Raw genomic sequence first — 19,398 nt, 5'->3', positions numbered from 1 at the left:
CAGATAATTCAGGTAGATGAGGAGAGAGAGAAACTGTGGAAACCCTCAGAGTAATTAATTTGATACAGTAGTGAGAACATCTAAGAAGGCAGACTCCTGGTACTTAACTTCTTGGCCAGTCCAGATGTCTGCATCTTAGAGGCACCAGTATGTGGAAGTGTGTGTCCAAGTAATAAGACAGAACTCCAAGTACTTGGCAAGATCTAGGAGAAGTGGGATGTGTCACATGCAGGCCAGTTGTTGATGTACATGGTCAAGTGGCATATTCTGATCCTTCCAGGACATATCTCTGTAAACAGATTTCTGCACAAATTCCAGCAACTCATCACAACCCTTCATCTCTACCTAGGCTATGCAATAAGGTAGCAGACTGTCTAATAAGAATTTTCTGCCATAAAATTGAAAGCATAAGCACAAATCATCAAATATTCAAAAATACAGTAAAAGGAGACCCACTGATTTATGAAACCAAATCATTTATACCTGAGAAATTCAGAGTACTACAAAAGAATACTTATCCAATTAAAAAAAAAAACTAAAGAGAGATCATGAAAATTAAATTCAACCAAGAAGGTGCTGGTCCATGAAACAAAGTTGATCATATATTAATAAAAGTTGAAGATGATTAAATGACAGACACACAAGTTTCATTGTTATTTCTTTCTACTTTAACATGTTTGAAAGTGAAACATGTTTGAAAAGAATACAAAAACATATCTAAAAAAAGCTAGCCAGGCTTGGTGGCACACACCTGTAATCCCAGCAGCTGGGGAGGCTAAGGCAGAAGGATCGCACGCTCAAAGCCAGCCTCAGCAAAAGCAAGGTGCTATGCAACTCAGTGAGACCCTATCTCTAAATAAAAGACAAAATAGAGCTGGGGATGTGGCTCAGTGTTTGAGTGCCTCTGAGGACAATCCTTGGCACCCTCACCCCCCCTCCCCGCAAAAAAAAAAAAAAAAAAAAAAAAAGATAAATAGAAAAACCAGCATGACAGAACATTAAGTTGCAGGATTCTTCCTTACAGCACATACCACAAAAGATAAGAGAATGAAAATACGAAAGAAGAATTAAGGGACATGAATGACAAATTTAGCTGTTGTGACATCATTTTGTAGCAATTATGGGCCACAACACATGTGGAAACAATTCACTGGGCTCCTGCATGTTCTGAGACTTGGAGACCTTGCACTGTCCACCCCTGCATCCCACAGTGTGGCTGTCAAGAAGATCCCAATGTTTGGTGCCACTGGTACCATATAAAATATTTCTTTCATATTCTTAGTCTCTATTTTTTGTAATATGTTCTGTAAAAAATGTTTTGGCTTGATGTTCCAACATGTTTTTTTTTCTATTTAGCCTTTTTTTAAAGATATGTTTTTGTATTTTTTTTTAATCTTGGAAACTTTGAATCATATGCTAAAATAGAAGGAAATACCTGTAAAATTTGTGCATTTATCACTAAACTATCTCCAACAGTTTATTAACACAAGACCAACTTTGTTCATTGTGGAGCAGATGGTGCAAGCAGGTAATAAAGTGGCAGTGCTGGTGTGGGACTCCTCCAGGATGCCCTCAGACAAGATACAGTGGGCCCAGGTGAAGTGGGTGATCGTCAGCAGCCAGATGACTTGGTGGGAATGTACCCAAGCAAGGTGCTCTTGATGTGCTGAACACTGGCCCTGACTTCAGTCCTGCTACAGTGATGTCTCAGAGCCCTGTAACATTGTGGCTGCAATAAATGTCCACAGAGTACTCAAGGTTTTGGCCTGATTCTCCCTCTTCCTTCTATGGGACCCAGCCAACATGCTGCTGCACTGCAGGACATAAACAATAACCACATCTGGATGCACAAAGTATTTCAGGAACAGGTCCTGAAGTACACGTCCATGATGCTGCCACACATAGGACACCAGCCACTAACTGGGACTTACTTGGTGACCCTGGATGGACAGACTTTTGAAGGTCATCTCCAAACATTACGTGGACCACTTCATACTACGCAGCCTCATGACTGATGAATACAGTGGGCCGAGCATCTACCCTTCCCACCAGTACAACTAGGACTCTGGCCCCACCTAGAAGAACAGTATTCTTGGAAATGAGGTACAAGCAAGGGAGCAAAAAATCTTGAGCCAAAAGCTTCAATTAAAAAAAAAAAAGAAACAGAAAAAGAAACAACAAACATAGCCGTAGATCAAAAAAGATACCAAGAAAGACAGGTAAGTGGATAGATACATACAAATACACAAATGCATACGTGCGCACAACCAACACCACCAAGATGCCTTGGTTAACATAACACAGGTCCAATTCAAAGGTGTGCCATATTTCAAAAGCCAGTTTTTTTGTTCCACTGCATCACACAGAGACATACACATCCCTATACATCCCTACTGTGTATGGGCTCAGAGACACTTGAAAATGTTCACAGCATCAATGAGTAACAGCAAAAATGTGAAGACATTGGACAAAGTAATTGTGGGAAAATCTTGCAATAAATATTGAAAATGAGTGAACTATAGCAGTGTGTATCAACATGAAAGGACATTATTGAAAGATACATACACTATGATACCATTTATGGAGACTCTGAAAACAATGTAGGACATTGTGTTGTAATAGTGTGAACGTGCATGAGGATGATAAATAACCAGATTCAGTCTGGCAATTATTTCTGGGAAGGCAGAGAGGGAGGGTAAGATGAAAGGAAGTTAATCAGGGAAACTCAGTCATATTTGTAACAAGCTACTTCTTTAAAAAAAATTAAATATATTGAGGAAACTGTGGCACAATGTTAGAATGAGGTAGAACTTAGTTGCTGGTCTTGGCTTCAGATTCTTGTTGTGGGAAATCCTGAATCTTTTAATATATTTGAAATATTCCTTGACAATTAAAAATTGTAGGTGCATTCAAATATGAGAAAACTGCAAAGACTTTTTAAAAATGGGCTTGATAAGGGCTGTATACAGAGTGGTGTTGGACTAAAATATTTAACTTCCTGCTCTGAAAATCTGGGACCCTCATTGAAGGAAATCATGTCCTTATCTTAACCCCAGTCTTCTCTGACCATCTGAATTTTTCCAAATGGGATCTGTCAGCAACAAGTCTTTCAACAATTATGATTCAGGAGCCTTATGTCATCAGTTGGAGTCTTTAGACAATGCCATCATTAAGAGCAGGTGAAACTGTAAAGTGGGAAGAAGAGAGATTTCCTGGAGCTCAAATCTAAGATTAGATATATACTGAGCAATGAACAAGTAATACACGTACATATCCTATGATTGGGGGAAAAGTTTGTTTTGCATTTTTTAGCTGATTGTGGAGAAGACTTTTAAATGATCTCTTTATGGTCTCATTTAAGCATTTTGTTTTCTTCTTTTCTGGGTATGGTTAACAAATTAAAGAGCCTATTTCCTGTCCACAGCTGTGCGTCATTGCCTTTGGGAATATAATGGCAACGGATTCTAAGGGAGTTAGTTTCGGCCGTCTGGCAGCGAGAGCTCTAGCATAAACAAGCCTGCGACCTACTCAGCACTGAGCAGACACGTCTGTGAGCACTCCTGCTGTCCCCTCTGTCCTGTGGGCCCACGGTGTGTGTGTGTTCACTGATAGCAGAGCCTTGACCTATGAAGTAATGTTGTCCCAAAGATGTCCATGCTGAACCGGGCCTCAAGTAAATCCAGGGAATTTACTTCCTTGTATGGTCCTTGAGAGGTTATGACTCTAAACCTCAGGAATTATGGGTGATATTTGTTAATTTTTATTATTTCCATGAAAATGAAAAACTAAAACTGATGTCTCTCAGAAACAAGTATTTTCCAGCAGAGAAAAAAAAAATACACACTATAAAGTTCCAAGTTGTTAAGTGCATTAAAACATGAGAAAGCTGGAAAGCGTGTTTGTGGGAGCTGTGTGTGAAATCAACAAGGAAATGTGAGCAATGATTAGTTTTTTGATGGCTTAATGGTTTTTTGATGGGTGTGTTTTATAAAAGTCCCATTCATAGAATGAGAATTTTATAAAGATTGTTTAAAGTTGACATAGCAGTAATGAAGCTAATGCAGACTTTGTTTATAATATATGAAAATAACCAATTTAATTTCAAATATTGAAATTTACCTTGTTTGCTAGACATCTTCAGTTTATAGGAAAAGAATATATATACATAACAAAACTTACATGGAAAATGGAATAAGATTTGGGAAAATAGGTCAGGTGGGGCACCATAATTCTTTAGATTATTAAGCATTTATCTTCTTAAAAGACAAAGGGCAAAAGGTGGAGGCCTCAATGTATCTGAGATGTTTATAGGTTGCTGTAAACCGACTTTGAGAAATAAAAGGAGGAAAATATCTTTGCAATATTGTCATATTGGATGGAGTTCGCTGATCTCATAGTCTTTGAACTTCTGGGGTTGGAGAATTTAGTATAAATAAGGAAGATTGAACAGGCCACACATTATGATGATATAAACATCGCTTTTTAAAAACTGTAATCTTTAGTTTAATTTTTGGATTTTACAGGTACTTGATTTTATCAAAATCTGAAAATGTTTATCTCTTTCTATCTATAGTACATCTATATCACCATTTGCATGGATCTTGACAGAAATAAGAAAAAGAAAAGAAGACCATATTAGAGGACACCATGGGGGAATGCAATCAGAAAAATTCAGAAGTGAGAAATTTTACTGGGTAGAGAGTCTTGTTTCCTATGTACACAAAAGTTGTTTTGAAGAGGGAAGCTTTAAATTAAAAGAATTTTACTAAACATACTGATCCAATATTAGTAAAAAGAATTTTACTAAACATACTGATCCAATATTAGTAAAAGTGTCTGTGCTTGTGTGATTTGTATGTGGAATAAACAAGGAAATATGAGCAATGATTTATTTTTTATGGCATCAAATAACTATTGTTAGAATTTTTTATTTATTTTTCTACTTTGATAACCTTAAATTTTTTTCCAAGTATATTGCAGTATAAGTGACATATAAAATTGTTACAATAGAATAATTTGAAATATGTATATATTGTCAAATTATTACCACAATCAAGTTAGTTAACACGTCTACTACCTCACCTAGTTAACATTGTGTGTGTGTGTGTGTTAAAAATCTTTAATGTCAACTGTTTCAACATATTTTAAGCATACAAACAGTAGTTTAACTATAGCACACATTTTAAGTGTAGTAATGGTATTATGGCTTTTTAGAGTTCTTATCTTTAAGACACTGAAACTAAAATATTTATGCACAAAATGATATATGTCTAAGATCCTCATCAAAATAATCTGACTGGTTGAAAAGCATAATTATTCCTATATCAATAATTGTTGAAAGTGAATAGTGAGCTCATTAATTTCCTTAAAGTATTCTCTTAATCCTTGTGTGTGTTTGAAACTGTAACAAAAAGTTTGAACACTTAATGAGAATCTTCATGAGTGAGGGAATTGTGTCTGCCTTTCTCACACTTGTATCCTTAGAACAACAGTAGATGGTATAGACTAATAGTAAATAGTATATAGCATTGTCTCAATAAATATTTGCAGAATTTATCAACTAACAATATTTGGAGGAAAATGCCTTTGTAAAAATTCTGAGAAATTCAGTTCACTACATCTTAACAAAGGGTGGCGGAGCAGGGATGTCAAGATTAAGTCAGTCTGTTTACTGTGTGAATGTTTCTTATGTCTCATACTTAGATTTAAATGATTTTTTTCAATCTAAATCTGTGAAGTATATCCTTTTAAAGAGTTCTTCCTCAAGAACTAGAGTCACCCCAAGGGCTATCTAAACAATTATTTTGGAAGTTTTCTTTCTAAATAAGTTTTGTCTCAAAATTATTTGGAAATTTTACCTAAACTTCCATAATTCTCAGGAATTCAATTATACAACTTTTATTTAGAAATTCAATTTGAAAGATATTATACTTTCTTTTGATCATAAAACAAATCTGTGTTTCTCAAGAAGCTAGCTCTATCTAGAGGAACTTACTCTGTGAACCAAATCTGACTCAACATTTTTTGGGGATCCTTTGCTCATGAGATAGTGGAGAGTTAAGTTTCCCCAGCTTATCTTACTGTTTTAGAGCAGTAAATTAAAGTAGGATGATTGGTTATTTGAGGTAGCTGATGTATTCATCTTACATAACTCTAAGATAGATGACCTCATATGCATGAGCGAAAGGTTTTATAATTAATGTGATCCTGGCTTTAGCTGTGGACCTTTCTTTAAAATCTCACCTGCTCAACTTGTCAAATCAGCATAGTTAGTTCTATCAAAGATATATCTAAATAGTGCTGGACATACATTGTTATTTTTTGGGTGTCTGTTTTTATTGGTGATATTGTTTTGTGGTTTTGGGGGCGTCTCTCTCTCTCTCTCTCTCTCTCTCTCTCTCTCTCTCTCTCTCTCTCTCTGATTGACTATCGTTGGCAGAAATCTTATTAAGACAGAATTCTGACTAATCATTGGAAAATCAGCCTTCTGTTTGCCAAAGATTTATTCAGATTTTTTATTGCATTATTATTACCATTTTTCTCTAGAGTCCAAATTCTTAATATTAAACCTACAGCATAGGAGATCATCCTTGAAATATTAAAAAGGGAAAAAAATCCCAAACTCAAGAATGTGATTATAATTTGTTCTAGCCATGAAAATTCGTGACTCCAACCCACACACAAGATGAAATTTTATTAGTGTACAGTTTGTACTGTATGCTCTTACATTTCAGTTTGTCATTCCCCAAAAATGTGCTTTTCTACTTGAGCAAGTAATTGAAAATCGCCCAATGACTAAGGTTGTTCTGGGTCTAATTTCCACTGTGTGGCTGGCTGTACAACTTTAGGGAACATGTGACCAATGCCACACAAGGGCAGAAGTCTATAAACTGCAGGTTTTTGAGCAGAACGTTTGGTGCTTGGTCTGTCTCCCACTAAGGATTTTTTTTTCCTAACATGGAATGAATCTATTTTTTGTCCAAATAACAATTGTATTCTAGTCTACAGTATAATTTTTACATATATTTGAATGGTTTTGACAGTGTTACTTTTGAACAGATTTTAAAATGACAACATAAAAATTTATATCCTACAAATAAAAGGTATATAATAAAAAATTGGCATCTAGATATCTGAACCATGCCTGTAGGAGTTCCCTGGTTGGTTCTGTCACTGAGTACCTGGCCTATTTAAGAATTCACCACCAATGATAAGTTCTCCTCAGTCCCATGTAATTCACCAAAATCAGAGAGTTTTATATATACACACACAAAATAAACACTCTTTTAAAGCCTCATCAATACAAATATTCAATTAGAAAGGTTAAATGTATCATCAAATAGCCAATTCTATTGATCAGATCCATTATAGGCAATCTCTCTGTATGTCTGTTTCAGTCTTCCTAGAAATACAAAAATTCTTTTGAAAGACCATTCTAGAAATACAGATTCCTTTGAAAGAACTTCAGTGCAATATCTTAGGGTATGTGAAGAATAATCAGGAGTAGGTCTAGTACATATTTAACTACTATCCAATCTTCCAGAACACAGATGAGAGGAGGAACCCTAGTTACAGACTGTTGTTCTAGAACCCTTTTTTCCCCATGAATACTACTGTGCCAGTGCCTGGTTAGCATTTGTGAGCTGCTGTATCAAGTCTAGGGCATTCAAAGAAGAAATCTTCTGAGCCAGTGCCAGGTACCTCTGACCAGAACAGAACTGTACCTTGGGCACCTGAACCTCTCAGGGTTATCTTTCATCTTGACTTATGGTGGAAACAAGTTTTGATCCTTATGAAGGATCATTTTGATTTCAAGGATCAATTTCCCCCCACCTCCAGGAATATATAGAAATGTAGATATGCTCTTTTAATATAATATTAAGTTTCACTTTCTAAACATGCTATTCCTAAGGGGAGTTTAAAATTGTGAACAAAAAATATATGAACACATAATAATGATGAAAAGGTTTATTAGCACATGTTTATAAAGTTGATTGCTATTTAATTAAAATGCAGTAGTCAAAATTCAAAGAAAAAAGTAATAATGACAAAAAAATGAAGCATTCTAGCAAAACTGGCAGGCTTTAAACTAATGTTAGCTTAATTGATAATAGATAATCTTTGAGCAATCGTACTGACACCCAAGAAAGAAAGAGGTAGGGCACTGCCTCAGCAGATCCATAGCCTGGACAAGTTCATTGCCACTAAGGATGACAGGAATATTATAAAATTTAGATAGGCAGAGGATGGATACTTGTATTATGATTAATAAAATATATAATACTCAAAACATTCACAAGGGAAATGTAAATATTTATGACAATGATAAAAACTGAATGTAAATTTGTAAAAACAATGTAATTTTATTATTTAATCTAGGCATGCTTTGAAAAGTGAAGGGGTTTTTTGATAAATTTTTGTCTATTTTGATTTATCTTTGTTTCTCCTATTTGTGTTTTCTAAAATTAGAGTGTAAAAATTTTATGAACAGAAAAAAATCAAGTTATTAGAAATACATTCTTGGAATGTTATTTTTCAAGAAGACGGTCAGATTGTTTCTAAATCACTAAATCTTTAGATACTATGCACAACTTAAAATAAGTCTTGTTCCATCTTCTGTGTTAGACTGGATATTTATCTAATTATCCATCTATACTTTGTGTTACAAAAGTGATCTCTTTATCTTCTAAATTTGCTTCTTTTGCCAAGAGTTAAAACATTTATATGTAACAAAGGCAGTATAGGCTATCTGCAAAGGCGAAAAAAGCGTCAACCATATTCAATTAAAGACAGTATTCAATGTGAGTCATTTTCCTCCGCCTGTCCCTGGATCTCTCCAGTTGGAGCTTCTCACTTGGTCTGTACCATAAGTCAGAGAACGGCATGTACTGTACCTGTACTGGCCAATTTTATTATTTGTTAGAATTTTTCCTAGTGCTAGGTCATTTGGGGCAGGAAGTCATTGCCAGTTAGCAAGAAGAGAAAGCAAAAATAATGCACTCTAAAAAACAGTGGCATTTGCAAGTTGCACACAACTGTGTTATTTTAAACCAGCAAGAGCTGGATTTGGGGATGGCAGCCACATGTACCCTGAAGCGTGTCATCCAAGAGAACCAGGTATTACAGGAGCCACAAGCACACTGTGCAATTAGGGTTAGGCGAAAGGATTAAGTAATCCTGCAATAGTCACTGTTACATAACTCGGCAGTTGCTGCACAGGGATGGGAGCGGTAACTGAATACTATAGCGGGAACTGGCAGCCTTGCTGCAGCCAAGGGTCACTGCTGTTTTCATTATAAACCTTATTTTGTAGTTGGTTTATAACCCAGACAGTTTAATTCACATCGGGCTGAAACCTGGCATTCTAATTAGAAGTCTAGAGGCAATTTTTTTTTTTCAATAATAGAATTCTGAGCTAGAAGGCACCAGAAGATTGTCTGGCTCAACTTGTATTTTGCAGCTAAGATACAAGCATATAGAGTGAGGCATATATAATGTCATACAGTGATAGGCAAAGCCAGACCTAATTTTTCTGCCTTGAGATTAAAAAATAAAAAAAAAATTAAAAAAAGACTTCTACCATTTTATGCTAATTTATCTTAACGTACAGAGGAACTGGCAGGATGTAAGTGATGACTCTTTCATTTACCAGGGATCCCTCTTACCACTTGAAGTATGTTGCCCAGGTAAGTACAGCTTGTCAAGTGGCACAAAAAGAAGAGCTCAGGCTCATTTTGTGGCTATTTTGCACTTTTACATTCCTTTTCCTCCCATCCTATCAGTTCTCCATTCAGTTGACTCATTCACGATCCCAAAAGGAATTATTGCTAAACTATTGATACATGGGGCCCTAGTTTACTATCTTCTAATGGTCATAAAATGCATCATAAATTGAACTGGAAAAGAAAGAAGGGTTCTGAAGCCAGGATCATGTTTCTGTAAAACCACAACTGGTTGAAGAGTGAGTGAGTTCATGCAGTCAACCAAACAATCACTTTATCCCCATGATACCAAAAGAAAAGTGTTGTGGTAGATTATTTTTCTTTGATAAATTCCAATCATTATTTTGTCAATATTTGAAAGTCACAATTTTTTTATATGAATATAGTGATGATATTTTTGTCATCCAGTTATTCGGAACCATAGAGATACACATCCCAACTTCATGCACAGCTAGTGTTCCTGAAATCCAATTCAGAAGAGCATACTGTGTCCATATACAATCACTCAAGTCTCTATAAGGCCTGTTCTCTCAGATCTGAAAGAACACTCCATCACAGCCATGAGTGGAACTTTCAATAGTTCATGTCACAAAAATCAACATTCAAATGTTAAACCTAGTTCTATACATCCAGCACATCATACTCATACCTCTATCTTCACCTCTTGGTTCACATCTAAGATCCTGGAACTTTTTTTGAACATGTTTTTTTCTTCTATTGGATGGTAAGTTCCTTTGAGTACAGGGACATATATTGTTTTTCAGATTTACATTCTTTCTTCCATATATTGCACCCTGCACCAAGCCACAGTGCTTTTTGTCATTCATACACAATGTATATGTTTAACAATGCATGATTTTTTTTTCTTTTTTGTGTGAGTGGTGTTTGGGATGGGATTCAGGACTCATACATGCAAGGCAAGCACTCTACCACTGAGCCACACCCTCAACCCATCACAATTTATATCTTTATAATGTTATTTTTTAGATGTACCTGTGCAAAGTATAAGAACACTGTGTAGCAGTTTTCATCTCCTGTAGAAGAATATGATGATAAAGTGAATTAATCCAGTTGAAGATAGGAGAAAGAGGAACATGCTGGGACTTTGGCTTTTGTTTACAAGAAGTTGGAACACAGTAATTATAATTCCCAGAGGATAATTTAATAAGCTAAACCCTACCAACAAATTTTGTTTCTTGTAAACTTTTCAGTCCCTTTGTGCTATTTCCCTCCGTTTACCCCCTTTATTTCCCAAATTAATATACTACATTTTGACTGCTCTTTGTTTATACTTACTGCTTGTGGTCATTATTATTCTCTAAGTTTATGACATCGACAGCTTGAAATTCCTAAGAACCACACAAACCATACTCAGGAAGTGAGTAGTAATTGGCAAAAGGAAAGCATAATATGGAGAGAATTAGTCAAAAAGTGTTGTAATAATTTGGCTCAGTTAGAGGATTCATTTGTTTTGCATTTCTTGTCCAATGTATTATAACATTATTGGAGATGACTTCATAGGTCAAGTGTCACTAAGAAACCTCATATTTTTATTTAGCATGAAGAGACCCAAACTTGCCAGAAAGTCAATATTTATCAGGGGCACTTCATTTAATATTTTGATTTTCTCCATAACCTAATCCCCATTTCAGGGGTTGACAACTTTAGTCACTGGTTTAGTTATCCTCATTTTGTCGGAACTAGTGTGTGCATGCAACTTACCTTCTGGTTACTAAGAGTGAGACTAGGCCAAAAGTGCTTTTCACTGAATAGTATGTCAGGTCGATGGTGGTGACGTAGGAACAAAGCACCAAGCAGCCCATGCATGGAAAGAAACATCAATCAGTCACCAACGGAACCACCTGTCAATCAGCAGGTTCTTCTGGCCAATCCTGGATCTCAGCCAGTTCCCCCAATCAACTCCATTGGGACAAGGGACTCTAAAAATCCCTTTTCCTGTCCCAAGCCCTTCCCTTCCTGCTGTAAGCCCCATAAAATTTCAATCCCATTGAGCCCCTGTGTGGTTTCTCCTCAGACCCTCTTCCTGTCTGCTCTGCTGGTCTGATAGAGTTCTGCCTGGGAGTGACATCTCAATAAAGCCTTGTTCAATGACCTTTTAAAATCTGCCCCCTTTCGGTTTCGACTGTTGCCTGACCTTACATAGTATGTCTCCGTGGTTTTTAAAACCTAAGTATTGGTGGACTTCTTGGTATTACCATTAAATTTCAGTGGCATGTGGGTCCTATTTTAGGAGTTTGGGGCCATCAGGTTGAGCATTTATATCTTATATGAAGCATGCTTCTTTAAGAGAAAGTCCATGTGCAGACAACCCAAATTACATAACAAAACCCCAAATGCCTGCACAATTTGACATGCAAATGAAATTCTCTGTACTATTTAGTTTCAAAGCCACTAAAAAGGCAAATTGGTTTGAGATGAGTTGAAAACTATGCAGAATCTTTTCTGTAAATCTAAACTCAAAACAAGTCTCAAAGAAGTTGGAAAAACTGAACCAGTTTCCCAAATGACCATTATCTGTCCCCCCAAACACCTCTTTTCTATGATCCTAGAAATTTCAGAGCATGTACAAAACTCCATGCTTACCACACTTCAGCCTGTATTAAATTCCATCTTGTAATTCTTAATAACCTATGTGATTTCCACAAGGATGAGAAATAATTCCATAATAAAATATGTCTTATGAAAGAGAATGAGATTTAATGATGTCACATAGTAACTATTCAATTAGATACATATGCATGGATATGCTCATGTATTTTTACACAAGGTAAATGTATTTGTCTCAATTTTCTCTTCAAATGTTTAGAATTCTCTCATTATATGTTACATTTTACTATACAGTTTTACAAATATATAAAACTATATAGTATATGGTTTAGTATAATAACATATATAGTTTAATAGTGAAACATTTTTACACACATCATCTGATTTTCATCTTATTGGTGTTTTGCTTCTCATTCCGGGAGATTATTCTAGATGTGACTTTATTTTCTAAATCACTTTCTAGATTTTCTACCAGGCCTATCTCATCATGATTTTCAACTTCTTTATAAATAATTTTTTTTTGCACAATCATGATTTTAAAATAATTTGTTTCTAGAGCACAATTTTAAGTTATAAAAACATTTTCAGTACTTGATTATTCTTTTCTCATGGTGGCATATGATTATTGTATGGATACAATACTCTCTGAAATCTGTAGAGGACCATTGTTTTAAATTTTCCCTTCATAGAATTCTCTCTTTTCCCTATGATATTTCTCCTAATAGTTAGTAGTGTGTAGTTTTACATTTATGGTTATAAATGGGGGACAAAAGACAAGGAAAAATGAGGAAATGATTCACTGAGTTTCCCTTGACTTGATTCTTATTCCTATTAGCATCTACATTGTGGTATTTAATACCACAGTATGTAGGAAAGAGAAAATAGCAACTCATGCTTTCGGGGCAGCCTAAATTGAAGATCAATTTGACCTCCTAAATCTGTGTACTTTGAGTCAGCAATTCCATTTCTAGAAACATTAAGGGATACTCAAGGTTAAAACACAAGGGTTCAAGAATGTTCATTGCAATTTTGGTAATGTAAGAAGAAAAGAATGAACCCATTTCCAGGTTTATGAACTTGAATATTGTCAACAACTTTGGAATTTTTACCTATTACACTTACATGTTTCTCTATCTCACTTTCCTGTCCCCAAAGGAAACCACTCTACTTATTATCAATATTAGCTCCAAGATTATAAATTCTCATTTTTTTTTCTAAAATTTAATAATCTTACTTTTGAATTTAAATGTTTAAGCAATCTAAGTGATTGGTAGGAATTGTGTAGATCTATTCCATGTTTTCTGGAATGAATGACCCATCATTAAATGAACATGGCATTGTACAAGCATTAATTATTGAAAAGACCTAATTTTACCATTTATGTGCTTCCACAATTATATACCATTTTATGTATGCGTGGATTTATAATTTTTTCTACTATCTGTATCGTTTTTGTTTGTGAACTTACACCACTGTCAATGCTGCAGCTTTGTAGAAAGTTTTGATGCCTAATGGAGAAATCCCTTCACATTATTTTTCTTCAAGTATTCCTTAACTTGGACTTTTCCTTTTCCTCATACATTTCCAAATCAGATTCTTAGGTTTCTAAAATATAAAATCCTGTTCAATTTAAATTGAAATTGCATTTAGGCAATTTGAGGATATTGATTTCCTTATAATAGCAAGTCTTCCTTGAAAGTGGCAAAGATTTAAATTTATTTAAGTTGTCTTGAATGTCTCAATAATATTTAAAGGTTTTCTTTACAAAAATTTTAAATATGGGCCTTCCTGGAGAAAGTATATTTTTATGTAGCCTGTACTTTTTTGATAAGGTAAAAAGATATCTACTTTAAAATTACATTTCCAACTCTTTGTTGCAAGAGTACAGCTTTCTATATATTAATTTCCCCCAAGCATCTGTATATATTATATTTTTAATTCTGTAGATTCTTTGGAATTTTTTTACCCATGAATTATAAAGATTTTAGGTTTTATTCCAAACCTTAGAACTACTCTTTCTTTTTGTCTAAATTGATTGTCAGGCTGCTATGTTGAATGGGAGGGGTCTTCTCATTTCTAACTTCAGAGGAAGCACTTTTAATATTTTGCTGTAAAGGCTGATATTTGCTATAAGTTTTCTGTTGATTCCTATTATCAGATTATGGGAGTTTTATTTTCAATTTATTAAGAATAATTTTAATATTGTCAATAACTGTTGAATTTTAGATACTGTTTTCTGTCCCTTTGGAGATGATTATGTGACCTCTCTCCTTTTCTCTGAATATACTAATTCTAGATTTTTTTGAGATATTTAACAATGTTGAATTTCTTGATTATAAACTTATTGTGAACTCTGATTCCTAACTTATTCTTTTGTCAAAAATTTGTTTATAATGCTTGCATATGTATTCATGTCCTTTAATTTTCTTTTCATATTTTTGTTTCCCAAGTGTTACTAGGCAGAATATTGGTTCCACAAAGATGTCCACATTCTATTCTCTGAAAAAAGTGCCTTGGCCAACCTGATGACAATATTAAGAATCTTGAGATTGGAAGAGTCACCTGGATTATCCAGGTGTGCCCAATCTAATTACATCCTGTTGAAAATATATCCCTGCTCTGGAGAAAGAGAGATATGCAGTGTGTAGATAAAGCTCACCATTGGGGCTGCCTGGAGAAAGAAGCCCATGAGCCAAGAAATGAGGGCAGCCTTTAAAACTCAGAAAGAAAAGTAGCTCTGTGTGGTGAGATCAGTGCCAGACTTCTAAGTTCTAGAATTATATATAAGAAATATGTGTTCGTTTAAGCAACTAAGTTTGTAGAAATTTGTTACAGTAATAGAAGGTAAATATCTCTGGTTTCATTATTAAGATCATACTTGCTTTATTAGATGAAATGAAGTTCTTTCCCTTTTAGTTCCATTTTCTGGTTCCTTCTGTATAAGATGGGAATGAAATATTTTTTAAAAGTTCAGCAAAACTTTTTCTTTAAAATTTTCTGGATATGTTACTGACTTTAAAAAGGTTTTGTTGTTATTTTTGAACACTGGTTCAATTTTGAATTATTAATATTATTCTTAATTTTATTATTATAAATTGAATCTTACTGTTATAAGATTTTTGTTGTACATTTCCTCCTAGTGCCTCTAATCTCCCTGTGTTCAAATGTGAAGTGTCATAGTGTTCTGATATTATCTTTTTTTTATCTCTTGCCTTATCATTAGTTATGTTCTTTTTTTCCATTCCTAGTACTATTTATTTGACTTTAATCTCCCTTGAAAAATTCACTCTTAGTTTACCTATTTTGTACATATTTTTTTTTCCAATTTCGTTGCTTTTATGCATTTGGTTTAGGTAGCTTTTTCACTGCTCTGACCAAAAGAACAATTTTAGAGGAGGAAAAGTTTATATTGGGCTTATGTTTTCAGAGGTCTTAGTCCACAGACAAACAATTCCATTCCTAGGTGCCTCAGCTAAGGCAGAACATCATGTTGGAAAGTTGTGGTAGCTAATCATCATACCAGGAAGCAGAGAGAGCAAGACTCCTCTCACCATGGATAAAGTATAAACCCCAAAAGTATGCCCCCAATGACCTACCTCCAGCCACATCCTACCCACCTTCAGTTACCACCAAGTTAATCCCCATCAGGGGATTAATACACTCATTAGGTTAAGGCTTTCATTACCCAGTCATTTCACATCTAAACCTTCTTGCATGGTCTCACACATGAGCTTTTGGGGGACACCTCACACTAAATTTTTGATCTTCCTTTTGGAGTCATGTCCTCTTCTGCCAAGGAGGAAGCTCTCAGTTCTTATATATCTCCATGTCATGATTTTTTTCCCTTATTATTGAAAGAAACTGGCTGGTTACATAGTTCTAGGTGGACAATCTTATTGTTTCGCTGTGTCCTGACTCCTGTTCCTACTGCTGAGGCATCCTGTTAGTTCAGTTTGCTTTTAGAAGATTTGTGTATCCTCTCAGCCTGCTTTTAAGAGCTTCTCTTCATTTCTGGAGTTCTAACATTTTAGTGGCTAGCAGGAGCATAGTTATTGATTCATTTTATTTTATTCAATAAATAAAAAGTCAATAAAAATTATTCACATTTCTTTTTACTTGGATTTTTGTGAATCTTTACTCATTACAGTGCCTATCATTCCATCTGTGCTCCTTCTATTTGTATGTTCTTGTCTTTCATTGGAGTTTTTCTGGAAATTTTTTTATCATTACCTTTACAATAATTGGCTCTCTTATGGATTTCTATTCTCTTCTTCACAAACTGATAAAACAAATTTAGATCCTCATATTCTACTTTTCTTATCTCTTAGCCACTTTTTAAATTTATTTTCACTTTATTTTGTCTTTGTGTTGGATTTCCCATTATTTCTTTAAAATGAAACTTGTGTTATTTAAAATAAATATATACATAAAATGAAACTTGTCTCATTTGTGTTAAGTGGATAATCTGCTAAATTTTTAATTTTAAAGATTATATTTTCATTCTTAAAAGCTGTATTTCATTAAATCTATAAGGTAGTTTAAATTTTCTGTCATCTGTTTTAAAATACTTTATTACATACATTCTATATCAGATAATACCCCTATCTGTTGTTTTGGGGATGGAAATATATTGTGTTTTGATTATCTTTACTCTCAACAATAAGTTGATTTGCTTTTGTTGTGATCTGTGATCTTTGATCAGAGATAATATTTGACAGGCATAAATAAAGCAAGATCCCAAAGACCTGGATTTCCTCCAGGAGAATTAATATAATGATAAGTACTGTTTCTCATTAAGTAGAAATCTGTAGAAATTTAAGAAATTAAAAAAAATGAAGTTCAAAAAAAAGAAATTTAGAAATTAGAAAATTTTGAATAATAATTGTTTGTTAGAATTGAATATGTTAAATCATAAGATATTTTGTGATTATACAGCATGCATAATTTTATATAATATAAACTAGAATATATAGTGGTAGAAAGTTTAACAAAGCTTCTTTGTATTTTTGATGCTACTAAGTAAGTTCAGGATATTATGAGGGAAGTTACAAAACAGATCAGTGGAGTCTTACAGGAAGTTAATATTATAAGACTGGTGGGTAACTTTAGTTTCATACAAGAAACATAGTTAACAAGTGAACACAGTTTTACCAGCAACATTAAAAATGTTCTTTATTATTTTAAAAAGTCATAACTTTGGAATTTCAAATATAAAGATTTGAAAACTTTGAATCACACAGAAAGAAGAATGTGTTGTCTTCCATTTTTAATAGATTTCGGCAAAATCTTAAATTTCTGAGGAAGCTAAGTGTACATTTACTTAAATTTCCTAGGCTTTGTTTTATCCTTCTGATAACATATCATAAAAAGCTTTGTCATTTAGAAACAGTGATATCACTTTTCATACCATTATATTTAAGGTGTCTTTTTAAAACTTTTAACCAAGTTCTATAGCCTCTTCCTTCAGTTTCTTTCCTAGGAAAGATTAAAGAGGAAGTAAATCATTCTTGGATTTACCAGTTTGAAATGTAAAGTTTAACAACCTCTCAGTAGAGCAAACTTGCAACATATGTTAAAGTTAAGCATATTTACTTGTACTTAAGCATTCCATCTGGTAAATTATCCAATAGAAATGAAGAGTGCATAAGCATTATCCCATCAGCTAGTACTAGTTTTTAATAAAAGAATACTCACCAATGGCAGGGTTGATTGAGAGAGAGTAGTTGAATACATTGAAAAACATCCAAGCTACAGAATGCGTTGGGGAACAATTCTCCACGGGTCTCTCACATTTTGATGCGCCTTGAGAACAGAGGCACTGACTGTCATTTGATCTGGACTATCTTTATAAAGATGTTTGTCTCATGAAAAATCTTGAATGACCGAGGTCTTCTCTTCCCCTAGAACAGAAAGCAGGCATGTCTGCTGTCCACTGTGATATAGTGTCTCTCTCTAGAGAAAAAGAAAAAAGCAAGACATGCTTGCTGTCATCATAAAATATTCACATTTTCTGTGCAGGGTTCTTCTACTGCAACACAAACCATTGATGCATTAACTGAGTTTGTGCCCATCTGTGTCACTTCCAAAGGGCTTGATAGCAAAGGAAATTCAAAAGAAGAATGATGTTCATGACATTTACCACACTGTGACAAAGTCTTTTGTCTCTGACACAGGAGTCTCATGTCATCTTTTACATCCATAAAGCTGGAAGACTATCTTGTTAGCTTACAAGTTAGAAAGCATATGGATCCTTCACAGTTCTTAATAACTTGGGTGATGATAATGGGATGCTGACTTAAATGTGACTTTCAGGAAGAGAAAGAATAGGAAGCCACAGGTCATATTTGGAAATATGACAAGAATCTCTGGATCCGATAGTAAATGCTGGGCAAGAGGGAGAGGTGAAGGGAGGTGGTCCCACTGTCCTTCCAGTCAATGAATCTTTAGAGGCTGAATAGTGAGAGGTAGATTTGAAATAAGTTCCTGAAGCGGTGCTTGGTTATTGCACTTTCCTCTGTGGGGTGGGTGAGTGGATGCTACCATGACAAAAGGGCAGCAAGCCTTGCAGCGCCAGCCCAAAGGCAAAGAAGCTGTGGCTGATGAACCAGGGAGCCCTTGAAGCTGAAATAAATAGTGTTAGCAATGTGTCAGCATAATCTTCAGTGTAGCTAAAATCATTAGACATTCTTTTGGTCAAGCCATGAGCCTGCACCTGTTCAAAACCAGCTCCTGTTGAATCTACTGCCTTGCTCACAGGCATGGAGCCCCTCTCACTTTTAAAATCTGATTACTCCTTTCACCTCTACTCTGACTTCAGCAGCTTTACAAAGAGGTCTTCCAGTTCCGAAAAGAGACCAAAGGTTGTACACACCTGTTCCATTATGCTGGGGAACTCTGTTGGACCCAACTGCCCAAGTCATGATCTTACCCAGACCTGTGGGGGGAGACAGCCTCCTCAGTAGCTGGAATTATGGACAGGTACCATCACCATGCTCAGTTGAAAAGAAAGAAAAGGTAGTTTTTAAAATGATAACTTGCTTTTGGGCTCTTGACAAAGTCAAATACCTCATGCAGTGAAGCCTTGTGACTCTCTGGCCTGCATCAGCTA

General features: G+C 34.9%; 1 protein-coding gene across 1 annotated transcript in view; it reads right to left on the bottom strand.

Moving 5' to 3' along the window:
- Positions 1-19,398, bottom strand: part of LOC308649636 (uncharacterized protein) — a 166,277-nt gene that overhangs the window by 64,182 nt on the left and 82,697 nt on the right. The window contains exons 2-5 of the mRNA XM_081295357.1: positions 19,162-19,224; positions 17,985-18,242; positions 11,445-12,419; positions 10,716-10,756 (exon numbers count right to left, since the gene is read on the bottom strand). Coding sequence (XP_081151483.1) covers positions 10,716-10,756; positions 11,445-11,561 — 158 coding nt within the window. The 5' untranslated portion in view covers positions 11,562-12,419; positions 17,985-18,242; positions 19,162-19,224. The remainder of the gene's footprint in view (positions 1-10,715; positions 10,757-11,444; positions 12,420-17,984; positions 18,243-19,161; positions 19,225-19,398) is intronic.

The sequence above is a fragment of the Spermophilus citellus genome (assembly GCF_964194105.1).
Source record: "Spermophilus citellus genome assembly, chromosome: 5".
Classification (NCBI taxonomy): Eukaryota; Metazoa; Chordata; class Mammalia; order Rodentia; family Sciuridae; genus Spermophilus; species Spermophilus citellus.
This window is presented reverse-complemented; position numbering and strand designations above follow the sequence as displayed.